The sequence below is a fragment of the Lactuca virosa genome, chromosome 7 (assembly GCF_052849685.1).
Source record: "Lactuca virosa cultivar CGN04683 chromosome 7, Lactuca_virosa_CGN04683_v6, whole genome shotgun sequence".
NCBI classification, from domain to species: domain Eukaryota; kingdom Viridiplantae; phylum Streptophyta; class Magnoliopsida; order Asterales; family Asteraceae; genus Lactuca; species Lactuca virosa.
In genome coordinates, this window is record NC_136432.1 from 3,587,145 (window position 1) to 3,604,793 (window position 17,649).

The 17,649-nt window shown below is 41.2% G+C and overlaps 1 protein-coding gene across 1 annotated transcript; it reads right to left on the reverse strand.

The window, feature by feature from the left end:
• Nucleotides 1-1,187: 1,187 nt before the first annotated feature.
• LOC145124659 (uncharacterized) lies at nt 1,188-1,826 on the reverse strand. The gene has a single exon (XM_079060076.1). The coding sequence runs from the start codon at nt 1,824-1,826 to the stop codon at nt 1,188-1,190; it is 639 nt and encodes a 212-aa protein (XP_078916202.1).
• Nucleotides 1,827-17,649: the final 15,823 nt, after the last annotated feature.

The following is a 17,649-nucleotide window of genomic DNA, read 5'->3' on the forward strand; positions in this document are numbered from 1 at the left end:
TCTAGATCTGTAACCATATCCTTGTGATAAGTCCAGACCCAAGTTTGACCCCATTTTGCACCAAAAATGGCCATTTACTTCCAAGAAAAGGGATCTAAGCAACTAGAGATCAATGTAACGACTTTATACCTCAAGATGATGGCCAATACATAGTAGATGTCAGATCTACTGCTTCTCTCCTTGATCCTTCTTATTCGAGCTCTAAAATCCTTCACAAATACACCAAAATTGCTCACAAAAGCTCTTTCTCTCACTCAAGAAGATGCAAGGTCCAACTAGGGTTTTCTCTAGCTAATAGGGTGGTAAGGGAGGCCACAAGATGCGGATTAAGTTCTTCAAATAGGGTGCAAAACCTAAAAATTAGGGTTTCTCTCTACAGTGCCTACTCGTCGAGTCGGGGCCTTCCGACTCGTCGAGTAGTATCCAAATCTCGCGTCCTCACAACAGTCTCTACTCGACGAGTTGGAGCACCCCAACTCGCCGAGTCCATGCACAAAACCCTAAAACTTAAATAAATTAAATAATACTTGGAACAGGTGTTACAATTCCCATTCGATATAGACCACCTTTGCACTTACCCGCACCAATAAAGTCCTTCGACTACAAGCCGTGCATTACATAAAAATCAGGAAAGACTGTTATAGCACATTAGAGGTCGTTAGTAAGGCGACTGACTGAAAGTAAGTTTCAATTGAAATCAAGAATGTGTAAGGTAATGTACCGCCAACGAGGGTACATTCACCTTTTCCCTGTAATGGAATTCTGTCTCCATTAGGAATAACGACAGGAGTTTCAAAAGGGTTTTTCATCTTATTTTCAAGCCAATCTGGCTTGCAGGTTATGTATTCAGTTGCACCTGACTCAATAACCCAATTATTGTTTTGATCAAGCTTACCAGCCATGGTTATTGTTGGTGTTGTGTTGTTCCTTGCGTTTCCTTCTTCTTTAGCAAAGTGTTTTACAAACATTTGATATTGTTCAACCGTCAATCCTACAATGGGGCTTTGTTTAACATCTATGCAAGAAGCCTTGGGCTTTGTCTTTTCACGTTTTCCCTTTCCTGGCCACCATTCTGGGTACCATATTCGCTTAAAACAACCTTCACGATTGCCCATCTCTTCCACAAAATCACAATGTTCCAACTCACTATTGTTGGTGTGTTTTACATATATTTGCGTTGATTTGTTTCATTGTTGGGTTGAAAAATTCTCTCGATGACTTGGTGTAAAAGCTTGGAAAGTAGTAGAATCGGTGGTTGTTCTTTTGTTGGCGGAAATTGTCCTTTGTTGCTCGTCTTCGGTGACAAAATGGTAGGAAGTTCCGAGGGTAGGAGTGGGCTTCATGGATAATATTTGGGTCCTGATGGTGCTGAATTCACCATTTAAACCCATCAAATATTCATACAATTTTTCCTTCTCTTTAGCTTCATTCAATCTTTTTCCAATATCACAGTCACATTTATTGCAAGTGCACCGTGGGGCGGGAGAAACCGACTGCATCTCATCCCAAACACCCCGTAACTTGGTGTAATAAGTGCAAATGGACATACCTTCTTGATGGGTGTTAGTGAGATATTGCTTTAATTCATAAGCTCTTGGTGCACACTCTTTTCCAAATCTTTCTTGTAGATCAACCCATATTTCTGATGTAGTGTTTGCATATTTCACGCTGCCCCTGATGTTCTTTTCTATATCCGTGGTCATCCATCCCTTCACCATTGCATCGCATCTCATCCATGACATGTAGTTGGATGATTTTTCTTCTGGTTTCTGAATCGTCCCGTCGATGAAACCAACTTTGTTTTTGGCGAACAGGAAATTCAACATCTCTTGCGACCAATCATTCTAGTTGTTGTCTGTGAGGGGATCGTTTACTTGCATTTGTCTTGGAAAATCAGAGGCATGAATGTGGTATGGGTAATTGGCGTCAATGGTGTTGTTTTCATTTTTGTTGGACGATTCTTCTCCTCCGGCCATGATGAAGTCGTCGGAGCCTTCTTAGAAGACAAATCTATAAGACTTGCTCTGATACCATAAACATTTTAATATTGCCAAAAGCTAATTGATTTCATTCATGCCCAAGGTTTAAATACAGAATAATAACCAAATAAAAGGAAACGATTGGAAAAAGATAAGCTAGAAAATTTAAATAAGATAAACTAGGAAACTATATAACTTTGTGGGTAAGAAAACTTTGTTGGCAAGATTAGGATAGCCCATTTCTTTATATAACAAGTTATTAACAATCAACAAACAATATTCATGGAAGTGAACTGAGACAAGAACTCGATCTTTTAGTGTAATATTTTTTTTGATGACTTTAGCTTTTAATTTGATTCACATTATACGTGTCTACCGATTCATATCATACACGACTATCGGTAGGTACAATGCATTATATACCCCCCCTCCCGGGTTGACCGTTGATAGCATTTTCATATGGTAACCCTGTAGAATGACTTGAATGTAGAAACTTTGGAGTGGGTGTTATTTGGATTATGAATATATATATATATATATATATATATATATATATATATATATATATATATATATATATATATATATATATATGTTTAGCTTTTGGCATGTTAGTAGTCCATACTAACATGTACCTCCATGTAGGACCGTGTTAAGTTTTCCTAATAAGACAATTAGGATATACTATTAATTCTTAAAAGCTTAGTTGTAGTGAACTTCTTTCTCTTTCTTATTTTCACACGAAATTCTTTCTCTTTCTTATTTTGACACTGAAAGTTCAATTTGTTGTTGTTTCGCACACACCGCCATACCTTTTCCCATCGTTATCTTCTCTTCCTCAAATCCGGTTGCCGCCCTTCTCCTCCAATAGTGTTCGTTTCCGTTTTTCTTATTTTTTTCTTTCTTCTTTACTCTTTCTTCCTCTTCACCTTTTGTGTTTGCCTTCTTCGTCGCAGTCTCTCTTCAAGTCTTCCGTTTCTCTTCTCCATCGTCGTCTCTGTTTTGTTGTGTAGGTATGTGTTGTAATTCATCTTATACAATCTCATGTCGAGAATTTTGTCTTGCAAACATCGTTTCTCGCATCATTTGGCTGCAATTATTTCTCCTGAGATATTGGTGATTGTACTTTTATTTGTAAATCATGTTCAGCTCTTTTCTGGTTTGATGAAAGGGTTTTCTATTTATCACATCCAGATTCCCCTGCTTATACCCGTTGTTGTAGGTCACCACATCCCTCTTCCAATCAACCATCTTTTTGTACTTCTCATTTTCTTCATTTTCTGTGTTCGATGTTCAAAGGAATACATGAAGAGTTTATACTACTTTAAGTGTTTTTGATTTGTGAAGGGGTTTCTACCAGAGGCATACACGAAGGGGTTTCTACAGGAAAGGATCTCATATTAACTCCTCCCTCTTCCCATCAATCATCTTTCTGTATTTGGTATCTTCCTTTTCTATGTTTTACATCGTCTACTTAATTGAATCATATGAGAGCCCTAATTTGGTTGTAAGGTGCAAATTTTTATGAACCATGGTCATTTCTGTTTTTAATCCAATAAAGTGGTCAAATCAATTGCCTTTTTGCTTATATCGGTACTGTCGACTGTTGTGTTGGTGTTGATCGACGGTGGTGGTGAGTCGGAGTGGCCATGTTGATGTGATCATTGCAATCATCGACCGTAAATAAAAAAGATAGATTCAGTCGACTTCTCCCATCAGGTTTTCTTATGTATTTTATTTTCTGATTATTGTATTTGGGTTTTTTGGGTTCACTGTTTCATTTCTTTGATTTCTTTGTTTTTTGCTAGGAAATAGATGGAACAGAGTATGGATAGATAATATAGAACAACTTTAAGCCAGGTATTTGTGATTGTATCACTAAGAAAAAACACTAGAAAGGAGTTGAGATGATGTAGATGTTTATTGATTTTGTTTTTTTATGTTTGTATCAGGTAGTTAGGTGCTAAAATGAAAAGAGATATGTCTTCTCCCCGCACAGTTGTTGCCTTTCAGTAAACCGACCTGATGTATAAAAAGACATGTCCAGGTCTCTCTCCAAAATTCCTTTATTAAGTGTCTTTGCGTGTTTGATTTGTTGACATGTTTAATCTATTTTGCATTGATTATACCCAACTTTGATGGTTCTGATTAGAAATATTGTTTATGGTTTTTTTCCTTTTTATTTATTTATTTATTTTATGATTTTCATCTTTTCAACAACTTAGTGGGTCCTAATTGTTTACCTTTTTCTGATGATTTACTTGACTTTCTATAGCATACATTGTTAATCCAAATTGTCGATTCTGTAATTTTGATACAAGAAATTAGGGTACTTTTGGAAACTTAGCTTTCAAATGATGTTTTTTTATTTGATGATGTTTTTTATAATCTTATGAAGGAATGGAGTTCTTGGATATAGTCGCAACCATGTGCTAACCTAATTTAATTGATACACTATAATCAAATGTAGTATTTAGATTGTAATTTTACTATGTTGTGTTATTTCCCTTCTGTTCTTGACCAAATTGCATTTTTGATAAGTAAATTGATTTAACTCCTCTTCGATTTAGTGTGCTTCTGTTATATCTTGCTTTCCTAATATTTTTATTTTTTTCACAGGATCTCACCTGGGATTCCAATATCAAAATTGATGAGGAAGAGGTAGGTTGTTTTAATCCGTTTATCTTTACTTGAAAACTTATCCACTTGCTTGGAACAAGGACCATAAACATAACCTCAAATAAGAACCAAATTTGTTAAAATAACTACAGTTAGGGACCAACAATGTAATCTATTGTACTTACTTTACATGGTTTCTGTAACATCCCAATTTTCAAGGCTAAAAATTTCATTTTTAATTAAGTAACATGTAAAATCATTTGTCAAAACATTGATAATATAATATTAATTCATAAAACCATTACATCGTGTCTCAAAAACATATCATCGAATAATAATAAAAATCAGAGTACAATCCCAGAAAACTCAATGCGGAAATCATGCGTGAGTGTGATGTGCCGCTACCGCGCCGACTCCTTCCCCTTCGCTGAAGAGGTACCTGTAACAAAACTGAAAACTGTAAGCACGAAGCTTAGTGAGTTCCCCCATCATACCACATACCATACAAACACATAACATACATACTGCCAGGCGTATCTGGGTGTCCAACCTACCCCTTCGGTCCTCTCGACCGGTGATCTTGCCTAGCATATCTGGGTACTGGCCTACCCCTTCGGTCCTCTCGACCGGTGACCTTGCCTAGCATATCTGGGTGTTGGCCTACCCCTTCGGTCCTCTCGACCGGTCTATCACATACTATCACGTAATCATAATCTAGCATAGCTGAGTACTAAACTACCCCTTCGGCCCTATCGGCCGGTAACTTGGGGACTATCTCCCCCTACTACTACTACCATCACGTAACATCATATCATGATAGCACATAAAACATAACAGGTAGCAGCAAACCTAGATGAATATCACAAAGACAATCATCTAACATACAACTCCTACTAGTGGGCCGACATTGTGGCCGTAGACCCACCACTAATGGAAGGTAACTCACCTCGATGTCGTGTAGTGCCTACACTGATCTCGGCATGGAAATTGACTCTCCCCGACTCCTCAATCCCTACACGACAACTCTTCTAAGTTATCAACTCATACTCATAACCCTTACAAGGTTCACTCAAACCCAGTTAAAGTCCAAGTCAAATCTATGGTCAAAGTCAACTTTTGGTCAAAGTCAACATCTGGTTGACTCAACTCGCCGAGTTGGCCCGCCAACTCGTCGAGTCCCCATAACCACCAAAATGTCATAATCCCGTCCCTACCCGTCAAGTCTAGCAAGAGCTCGACGCGTTCGCCTTTAACAACACATCGGACAATCTTCAACCGAATCGCCGAGTTTGTTATTGAACTCGCCGAGTTCATCTTCATCCATAAGAAGATGTTCAGTCTATGACTCGCCGAGTTCTCATTGAACTCGCCGAGTCCGTCTTCATAAGTTGGGAGGTTGCCTTGGACTCACCGAGCCTGTTCATACACTCGTCGAGTCCTATGATTTCCAGGTCCAAGACAAACCCCTAGCAGGCTGAGTGTTCCTTCCACTCAATCTAAACCATTTCCAGAAGTCGTTTTTGGGGAAGAAGCGTCCCGACTCGCCGAGTCACCCAAGTGACTCGTCGAGTCCCTCTTTGTCTAACACTATACAGTCAATTATAATGGGTCTTAACGCGTCAAAACCATAGATCTGGCCTCCTAGGGTCCATTTTATACGTAAAGCTACGAACTTGATGTCCATGCATGGGGTTTTTGGCTTAAAAGGCTATAAAATGGGGTCTATAAGATGCATGGGCTTCCCATGGCCATAAAGTTGGCACCTTTATGCCATGGGAACCCTCAATGGTTCCAGATCTGAAACTAACATCACACAATATGAGCCAAACCCAAAGGTGGCTTAGAAATGTCCCAAAATGGCAAGATCCAAGTCTTAAAGGAGATTTATCAAATGATAAGTCAAGGTTCAAGCTTTTTACCTCGAATGAACTAGAAATGGAGCAAAATCTCTGTCCACTTGCTTCTTCAAGAACTCCCAAGCTTCCACTTCTTCCTTCAACTTCAAACACACACACAAAAGGCACCAAAAGGCTCAAGAACACACAATAAGGGCTAGGATTTCGAGTTAGGGTATTCTGGAAGTGAGAGGGAAGATGGAGGCTGGTTTGGGACAAGTTAATGTGTGTAAATAGGGTTCAAACCCTAAATATTAGGGTTTTGTCCAGACAGCTCCTACTCGTCGAGTCGGTCTTCCGACTCGTCGAGTCGGTCTTCCGACTCGTCGAGTAGGTCACTTAAACCCCCGATCCAACAGTCGAGTCTACTCGACGAGTTGGGCCCCCAACTCGCCGAGTCCCAGAGTAAATTGCCATATTTTTTGAATTTAAATACGTACCAGGAATCGAGTGCTACAAATCTCCCCCACTTATTTTAGACTTCGTCCTCGAAGTCTGCTGCTGAATCTGGAAAAAGCTCGGGGTAGTGCTCCCTCATCTCTTCCTCCGGGTCCCAAGTCCATTCTGACCCCTTGCGGTGCCGCCATTGCACCTTCACCAGCTCCACCCTCTTGTTCCTCAGATCCTTCAACTTCCTGTCGAGGATCGTCACTGGCCGCTCGATGTAGTTCAGGTTGTCATCCACCTGAATATCCTCCAAGGGCACCACTGTCGAGTCGTCCACTAGGCACTTCCGTAACTGGGAGACGTGAAACGTGCTATGGATCTGACTGAGTTCGGCTGGCAGGTCCAGCCTATACGCCATTTTTCCCACCCGGGCGATAACCCTGAAAGGTCCAATATACCTGGGCCCAACTTGCCCCGCTTCCTGAATCGAATGACGCCTTTCCAAGGCGACACCTTCAAGAGGACCATATCCCCGACCTGGAACTCCAAGTCTGAACGGCGCTTGTCGGCATAACTTTTCTGCCGACTCTGAGCAGTCTGAAGCCTACTCCTAACCTGCTGAATCCTCTCTGTCGTCCTGAGCACCACTTCGGTGCTCCCCATGACCCTCTGTCCGAATTCACCCCAATATATCGGGGTCCTGCACTTCCTCCCATACAACATCTCAAAGGGAGGACGGTCGATACTCGCATGATAGCTGTTATTATAGGAAAACTTAGCCAAAGGAAGGTAAGTATCCCAGCTACCACCGAAGTCTAGAACACATGCCCGTAGCATATCCTCCAAAGTTTTGATAGTCCTCTCACTCTGAGCATCTGTCTGCGGGTTAAAAGCGGTGCTAAAGTGCAGACGAGTACCCAACTCGTCATGGAACTTCTTCCAAAATCTGGAAGTGAACCGTACATCTCTGTCTGAAATCACGGAAACTGGCACTCCGTGTCGAGCCACTACTTCTCGGATGTAGATATCGGTCAGCTTCTCGGACGAGATGCTCTCCTGGATTGGTATGAAATGGGCACTCTTGGTCAACCGATCCATGATGACCCAAATCGAATCCACTCCCCGTGCGGTCCTGGGAAGCTTTGTGATGAAATCCATAGTAATATCTTCCCATTTCCACATAGGGATATCCAACGGCTGCATCTTGCTGTGAGGCCTCTGGTGCTCGGCATTGACCTTCCTACAGGTCAGGAATCTCTCAACATACCAAGCTACATCCCGCTTCATGCAGGGCCACCAATAATCGGGACGAAGATCTCCGTACATCTTCGTCGCCCCGAGATGAATGGAAAATCGGGATTTGTGTGCCTCCTCCATCAGAACCTGGCGCACACCCCCATGGTATGGAACCCACACCCTGCGTTGTAGCATCAATAGCCCACGACTGTCATAGTCGAAGGAGGAAACATGTCCTACAATACGCTCGCTCTTCCGATGTTCCTCCTTCATAGCCTCCTGATGGGCCTCTCGGATCTGCTCCAAAAGAGGAGTCACCACCGTCATCCTCATGCATATGTCTCTGACCGGCGCTACCTTGCGGCTAAGCGCATCGGCCACGACACTGGCCTTCCCCGGGTGGTAAAGGATCTCACAATCATAATCCTTCACCACATCTAACCACCGACGCTGCCTCATGTTCAGATTCGGCTGATCCATGAGGTACCTCAAACTCTTGTGGTCCGTGTAAATGGTACATCGGACCCCGTAGAGGTAATGTCGCCAAATCTTGAGGGCGAAGACGACCGCTCCCAACTCCAAATCATGCGTCAAGTAGTTTGCTTCGTGAGGCTTCAGCTGCCTCGAAGCGTAAGCGATGACATGCCCTCTCTGCATCAACACTGCGCCCAAACCTGAAATGGACGCATCGCAATATACCATAAAATCCTCCACGCCATCAGTCAGGGCGAGGATCGGCGCCTCACATAGTCTCTGTCTTAACGTCTCAAACGCTGCCTGCTGCTCAGGCCCCCAGCGATAAACAACGGCTTTCTTCGTCAGCCGAGTCAAGGGTACGACTATCTTGGAGAAGTCCTGAATGAATCTCTGATAATAGCCTGCCAGTCCGAGGAAACTCCGAATCTCAGATGGAGACTTCGGAACCTCCCATCTCATCACGGCCTCCACTTTGGCCGGGTCAACCAATATCCTGTTCTGGTTGACAAGGTGCCCAAGAAACTGCACCTCGCGCAACCAGAACTCACACTTGGAGAACTTGGCATACAAACTCTCCCTCCTCAGGGTACCTAACACCTTTCACAAGTGCTCCTCATGTTGCTCCTGCGTCTTGGAATAAACAAAGATGTCGTCAATGAAAACTATCACGGACCGATCCAACATCGGCCTGCACACGCGGTTCATGAGATCCATGAACGTGGCAGGTGCGTTGGTGAGCCCGAAGGGCATCACCACGAACTCGTAATGGCCATACCGAGTCCGAAAAGCAGTCTTCTGTACATCCTCCTCTCTGACCCTCATCTGGTGGTATCCTGACTGCAAGTCTATCTTGGAAAACCAAGACGCTCCCTAAAGCTGGTCGAACAAATCATCTATCCTCGGGAGTGGGTAATATGTGTATTTTTATACATATTTTTATATATCATATCTTAATATTTTAGCCTTTATTATTCTTATTTAGAACTAAAATATACTTAATATGCTTTGAAATGTTCATTTACAGTTAAAATGGGAGCTGGAATGCAAAAGGAAGAGAATGGAGCTGAAAAGATGCAAAAAATATATTGCTGGCAGATTGACCCCTCTTCAGTGTTTCGGGTATATCTGATGACTCATAAGTCCAATTGACGAGATTCAAATTTTTTTGAAAACTAGACGAAATTTCCTACGACTTATGTGATATGGCCTTTTTGCTAATTCGGGATTTATCTTATCCAAAATCGGCCTTGAAGATGAAGCATAAAAGCTGGACGAAAATTCCCTCCAAGTTACTTATTCCCCAAGCACAACTTACCTTATTTTTATTTGCTTAATCCCTAAGCCACCATTAGTTTCCTTATTCCTATCCAACTCTAATATTCCATATTAATTCCATCTCCATTCAACTATAAATACCCCATATCATTCACCCATTTTCATAATCTATGATATTCCACTTCGACTTGTGCGACAAGAAAACTTCATAACTGCCGTTTTGAGGGTCTAGAAGGCGGCCGAAAGGCCGTTAAGCTGACAGGAGCGAAGATCTGAAGGATTAGAGAGCGGATTCGTGTCGGTAATCATGTGGTTTGTTATCGTGACCATGATTAGCATTCCACTGTGATGCTATTATGTTTTTACTTTCTGATTTTGGTGTCAAAACCATTTGCTTTGAGTTTATGATTAGATGAAACCTTGATTATTGGATTAATTTCTATATTTGATTGTTTTATTCATGTTTAATTTATCTTTTTAAGCTTTTTAAAAGATCCTTATGTGTTAATGACAATTATTTTCTGTTAATTATTAAGTATATCGAGTTGTATGAACATCTGCTTGATTGCTTGCCTCTTATGATTTTGATGACCATCAAGATTATATGCCTAGGAATAGTGAACATGAAACTAGGTTTAACCAGAAAATAAGTAAATTAATATGTGAGTATATGTGACAACCAATCACATATAAGTTGATTGAATTGATAAATTTAATTAACTATTATTACAAGTCTTGCTTGATACGAACTGAACACTAGGAAACATGTTAGTTTAATCAATTGATCACTGCTTGAATTGACTTGTTTGCTAAAGGATTAGTAATAGTGAACATGAACCTAATCATTTTAGAAATCGGTGAACATGAATAAATAAATCTGTGTGTGCAATTATCTATGATTTTAAGATGTAATCTGTCTAAACCAAAGTACCTAAAGAGATTTGTCTTCCTGTCAGTTTATCGAGATTTGCAATTTAGTTGTTCGTTTGAGATTTAATAAACCTTTTCTTTACTGCTTTTGTGTGTTTTGTGTAACCTATAATCAAACATTTTAAATTAATTCACTACCGTTCCCCTTGAGTTCGACACCCTTGCTTATCAAAGCTATACTATACTCGATCGAGTTCATAGCCCGTAAGGTGTGGTTTAGATGCGATAAAATAGGAATTATAAATAAAAAAACTAGTGCGTTAAAAATACACATCAGTGGGTAACGGTTCTTCACCGTTACCTTGTTCAGCTCCCGGTAATCTATGCACATGCGATGCGACCCGTCCTTCTTCTTGACAAACGGGATCGGGGCTCCCCAAGGCGAACTACTCGGCTTGATAAATCCCTTGTCTAACAGCTCCTGCAGCTGCGTAGACAACTCCTGCATCTCGGGAGGAGCCAACCGATATGGTGCCTTGGCTATCAGAGCCGCACCAGGGATTAGGTCGATCCTGAACTCCACCTGTCGCTCCGGAGGTATCCCAGGCAGCTCCTCTGGGAATACATCCGCATAATCTCGCACCACCGGAACATCTGCCAATGTCGTCTTACCCGCCTCCCGGGTATCCATAACATAAGCGACATACCCAGCGCAGCCCTGCTGAAGATAGCGCCTAGCCCTCGCTGCTGAACATAGTGCTGGTCCGCGCTGTGGCCTCTCGCCCTGAATCACCAGCTCTCCCCCACTCGGGGTTCTGATCCGAACTAACAGATACGCGCAGTCGATCACTGCCCCGCTGGGGCTCAACCAATCCATGCCTATAATCACTTTGTTCCCACGCAACAGAATAGGAACCAAGTCTACCAAATAACGCTCCTCGAACAACCTCAAAACACAGTCCGTGAAAACCTCTGACGCTCGCACTGATCGATCATCTGCAATCTCGACCTCTAGAGGGCAATCCAACATGCCAGAAGACTCAGGGAACCTCTTGCTAAGTGCAAGATAGACAAATGATCGGGTAGCACCCGAATCAAACAACACCTGAACTGGGATACCGTTCACATGGAACGATCCTAAACAAGACATATCATATGGCACATAAATATCATAAGTATCATAAAATAAAAACTAGAGAGAGGAAGTCATACCAGTCACCACATCGGGTGCGGTGCGTGCCTCCTCGGTAGTCAACTGGAAGGCTCGGCTCCTCACCACTGGAGCCTCTGTCTTGCCATGCCAGCCATCAGTAATCCGCAGGGTCGCTGGAACTGGCGCCTTCACTGGCGCTGCTGCTGTCAACTGAGGGCAATTGGCCTTTTTATGGCCTAGCTGGTTGCAGTGGAAACACATCAACTCTGATGTCTGTAAAGTGGGCGCAGGGGCGATACAATCCCTGCAGAAGTGCCCCGTCTTGCCGCACTTGTAGCAGCCTGATGATCCCATCCTACAAACCCCCTCATGAGTCTTGCCGCACTTTCTGCAGCGGCCCCGGCCCTGCTGGCCCTTCGACCTAGAGTCGGATCCCTTGGGCTTCTTTCCTGAAGCCCCAGTAACATGCCCCTCCTCTGCCTTCCTCTTCCTGAGGTGCTCCAAGTCTATCTCCCTCTCCCTCGCTCTGGCAATCACGGAATCCAGGGTCGGGCATGCCGAGAAGCTGACATGCTCCCGGATGTCCGCCCTCAACATATCATGGTAGCGGGTTTTTCGCATCTCCTCGTCTCCCGCATACTGGGGCACCAACAATGCCCTCTCTCGGAACATGGCGGTAATCTCCACCACTGACTCCGTCGTCTGCCTCATATCCAGAAACTCCCTGGCCAGCTGTTGAAGCTCTACAGCTGGCACAAACTCAGACCTGAACCTGATCACAAAGTCCGACCAAGTCATAGCCTCAATCGCCGAAGCTCCCAACAAGTCACCAACCGACTCCCACCAATCCCTGACCCGGTCTCTCAAACAACCCACGACATATCTCACCTTCGACCCCTCAGGGCAGAAGCTCGTCAGCTGTACAGACTCAATGTCTGCAATCCATCTCCTGGCTGCGATGGGGTCCTTAGCCCCATGGAAATCCGGCGCACCACTGCTCCTGAAGTCCTTCAAGGACAATGTGTGTGATCCTAACTGACTGAATGCCATATCGCTCCTGAATTCCCTGAGGCGATCCTCCATCAACTCGATGATCCCTTCCTTGATCGACCCGAAAATCACTGAGGTCGACTCAAGGATACCTCTCGTGATCTCAGAAGCAATGAACTCACGTAGTCCCTCATCCACTGGCTCGGCACCTACTCCCGAACCTGATCCTGAACCTCCTCCTCCATGACGTGTGATCATCACCATTATGAAACATAACACATAATCGTCAGCATCATACATAAACCTTGGGAGGTATCATACACTCTACAAGTTTCCTGGTTCCATCTCGGCCCTCCTTGACTCGAGTACGGATCTTCTGCTTTCAGTAGTACGGGCCCATACTACCTTCCACATCTATCCGTACTTTCCTCAAGGATTGCTTCGAATTCACCAAGTCCCTTCTACTACTGCTGCTCTCCTTGCTAATCCCATCCTAGGCTTACCCTAGGGTAACTCTCCGGCCTACCCACCGCTATCAGCTGCATAAGGAATTCCTGCTACCTTTACCTAACTAGCTCGCGAATACCATTACATATCACTAAGACCAGATAATTTTTTTTTAATTAAAACTACTTTAAACTCATAAGTTATGGAATTAATTAGTTTTGAATAGTTTCAAAACTTGCCCTCAAGTTTTGGAATTTGAAAAGTTTTCACTTATGAATACTTTAATTCCAAGTTAGCCCTTAGAATTTTAAAAGTTAAAATTCAACCCTTATACTTTATAATATTATAAGTTAATAATATTTATATATATGTATAAGAGTAAAGTCAGTCTTACCGTTAGTAGGCCTCATTCACGAAGCCGGTCTATAAGGGGGGTATAAGGTTACTGCCTATAAAATGACAGTTTAATGGGTGTCCACTCTCACCCACCGCTTCCTTGACTGGTGGAGGGTCGTTAGCCGAACGGGTAGGACAAGGACTATAATTCTCCTTTCATTAAAAGTATTAATGATAAATACTAAGTAACTAAACTCTTATTAATACCCAATCGTAGTTACTTAGGAAAATGTGAATTTGGTGCTAACCGATGAAATTACACTTTGCACTTTGCTTAAGTCGTTAGTGGAGCGTGTGTGGTTAACCGGCACACTAACCTGGACTTAACAAGGTAGGCAAAGGGTAACTTAATATTTATCATAGTATCGGTGGAGCGTGTGTGGTTAACCGGCACACTGATTAAGGGGTAAATATTAAGGGTACCAAGTATATTTGCATGGTTATTCACACCTTGTTTTGTGATCCTCGGCATCCCAGTCACAAAACCTGAAGGGCACACTCGAGATTGAAACATGCCTTTGAACAGTTCAATGAATCTCAAAGATCTAGGACTTTCAAATCCAATTAAAACCTAATAAATTATTTCGTTTTTCATGGTGGAAATTGGTGAATCGTCATTCACCTACCTTCAAATATTTTATAGCTTGGATTACGGCATCCCTCTTCTAAGTTATAAAATAGTTTGTTGGGTCCTAGCCTTAATATTTCATATTGGGTGTCATATTAAGGACTTTAAATCAACTATCTTGAATATCTCCCAAAAAGATGTCTGGTCTAGACATTTATGATCTTCCCAAATCTCTTGAAACAAGCTTTCCTAAATGAAGATGATGTCCCATGGATATCATACTTCTTTCACCTCCTCCAATTATTCTCCCTAACCCACAAGTTCCTAAAAAGTTTAAGGTCACTCAAGCCCTATTGGCAAGGCAAGGTCTAGGTGTGATCACATCTTGGAGATGTAGTCACATATTGACAAGCCGGGAGAGTTGGGTGTCAAAGTCTTGAGAAAGTTGGTGGCTCAACTACTTTCTAAGTCACATAGTGAGTTCTTTTGGGAATCCTATGAAACAGACTAAGACAAGACCCTTAATGATCTTATCTATTTGCTAAGATCAACTTCCTAAAACGCTATGGACATTGACAATGATGCCATTGGATATCCAGTAAAGCTCTCTCTTCCCAATGGAAAGGGATCGGCCATAGTCAACTCTGTTGACCTAATGGTAAAGAGAGAGGCGAAGTCTAAGATAGTCCCATTATCAAGGATCCATAGGTAACTATTGCCAAAGGAAGGGGCATTGGTTACGAAGCTGCCAAATTTACCTAAGGATGTTAAAGTCAATAAGTTTGGCTCTACTTCAGGTAAAGTCCATTGTCTAACTCTATTAAGTACATGCTGATTCTGATCGCGAAGATGGATTTCAATCGCATGGTTCGGTGATCAGAATTTTGGGCTATTACTTAAGAGTTATGATATTTATATTGCTTAGGAATAGATAACAACAAGGTTTTCATATGGATTGTAAGGATAAGTTTTTCCGCAAAGTTTTAAAATAAAAGAAAAAAGGTTTTGATTTTATTTATTTTAAGTATCCTTACAATGGCATTTGTGAAAAGTTGTTGCTTATAAGATTCCATTGATAGCAATATTGGAAAAATGGATTTGATTCTTTCGGTTGTGGTAGTGTCTAATATTACCAAATAAGGAAAGATTCCCATCACCCAAGGTTCAATTGGACCGAAACTTGGAATCATGCAAGTTGTATCGTATGATGAATGAGAACTTTCAGCTTGGAAAATTAAGACTAATTCCTTATGTGAATAAGGAAAGGACTAAGGGATCGAGTACATATTCTTGTGCACTGGTCAAGTCCACCACAAAAGATCAAGAAGACTATTCGTCATGATTTACTTAAGTTCAGTAAATATGGTTATACTTATAAGTTTAAGTATAAGTCTGTAGCATTGGAGAAGTTTCAATGTGAGACAGAACGAATAAGAAGAATCAAAGTATGGCAGAAAGATAAAAGTTTCTCAAATCTGAAAAGATGGGAGAGTACTTTAGTATCATGTTTATGATCATCTTAATGATTAAGATACCATATCACAATTGGTCCTCTAAAGTCAAGAAGAGGAGTCATGAATTGTTGAAATGGTTAAATCAAAAAGATGAGTCATACTTCGTTCCAAAACAATTCTTAGAGTCATACTCCAAGATTGTAACTTGAGTGACATATCTTAAAGAGGGTTTGTTAACACTAGTCAAATGTAAGAGTAAAAGGTTATCTACTCTTCTACATTTGAAATTGGTAAGTTGTGATGTTTTGGATAAAACAGAGACCAACTTAGGCCAATTGTGTAAAGTGTTAGTCTTGATAAAGAATCCACACTATCTCTTGAATATTTGACAAGGGAGTCTTATATGTCAAGAGGACAGTGGGAGTCTTAAAGCTCTTGAAAGTTTCAAGACTTAATCAAGAATAAAACCTAAAGTCCTTCACTAGCACACGACTTGAGGTTTATAACCTATCGTGTTGAAATTTTTGTGCCTATTCAAGTTGGCTTTTCATAGGAGTTCTGAGAGTTCTCAATTGGTTGCACAACTACTTGGAAGCAATGGCAGGCACCTGAGCTGCCAAATGGCAAGAATTTAAGATTGCACAAGTTTAATCAATATGAGTTTGGATTTGTCACTAACCTTGTCTTGTGATTATGGTTTTGACAAATTCACATGGATAAGAACACATACACTATTAAATCTAAGTGTCATAAGGTTTCTCTCCGATTCATGAAAATGATGGTGAGGAAACACTTTCACTAAGTAGATTTTAGCTAGATAGCAATTGTGATATTTGCATTCTCAAAGTCGTTAGTGGAGCGTGTGTGGTTTACCGGCACACTAACATGGACTTGTGAGAAGTGGCAAAGGTCTAAACAATTGAGACTATGATTACGGCATTCCTTTTCATAGTTCTAAAATTGTTTAGACACACATGTGAGCTATCTAAGAGAGGTGTATGATTTTGATAAAGTTTTATCAAAACAATCTAGTATCAGAAATCTGAACTTTGGTAAGAAAGTCAGCTGCTTTCTGAGTACATGTCAAAGCTAGTGGGAGCATAAGTGTTATGCTAATAATCATCATGTTAGTGGGAGCATGATAATTATGACAAAGGTTGCAAGTTAGCAATGTTAATTATAGAAAACAAAAGTTTCAATTCGTGAGGTTGCAGGGGTTGAAAAAGTTGTTTTGCTATAATTAAGGGAGAGGAAATTATACTTCATTTCAATTCTAAAAAGCTTAGATTGAGATTTTAATCGTATTTAATCAAGGATATATATATGAATTTCATGTTGGAATGGCTCAACATAAGGAAATTCTATATATGGGTCCATTATTTGCGTTCTAAAATTCGATTATGATTACGGCATCCCTTTTCATAATCTGAATTTTGAGAACTTGGCAAATTGAAATGGAAATATTATAGCAAAAGACTGGTTTAGTCTTTATGTGAGACATCATGAATCGTGTCCCATATGCTTCGGATATAGGATCGATTACATGTGCTATATTCATCCTTTCTAAAATTTTCCAAATGCCTGGGGCATTATGAAGGGAAAAGGTCTAGAATTGGATATGACTAAAATGATTAAGCAATTGTCGAGGACAATCTAAGGTTTACCAAAGATTGGTTGCTCAAGGACAGTTGGAAGTATAATGTTAATTTTGGAAGGACCATATTGACATAATTTGTAAGGAGTCAACTCTTGTTTAGAAGTGATAGTCAAAATGGAATATGGAAATGTTTCAAAGTTAGAAATTATTCAATCTGTGTAAGATTAGGAAACTTAATGAAAGAAGGATGTTTCCAAGGAGCTGATCTCCTTTGGAATGCTCTGTAATGATTGTTGTCAAGTCTTT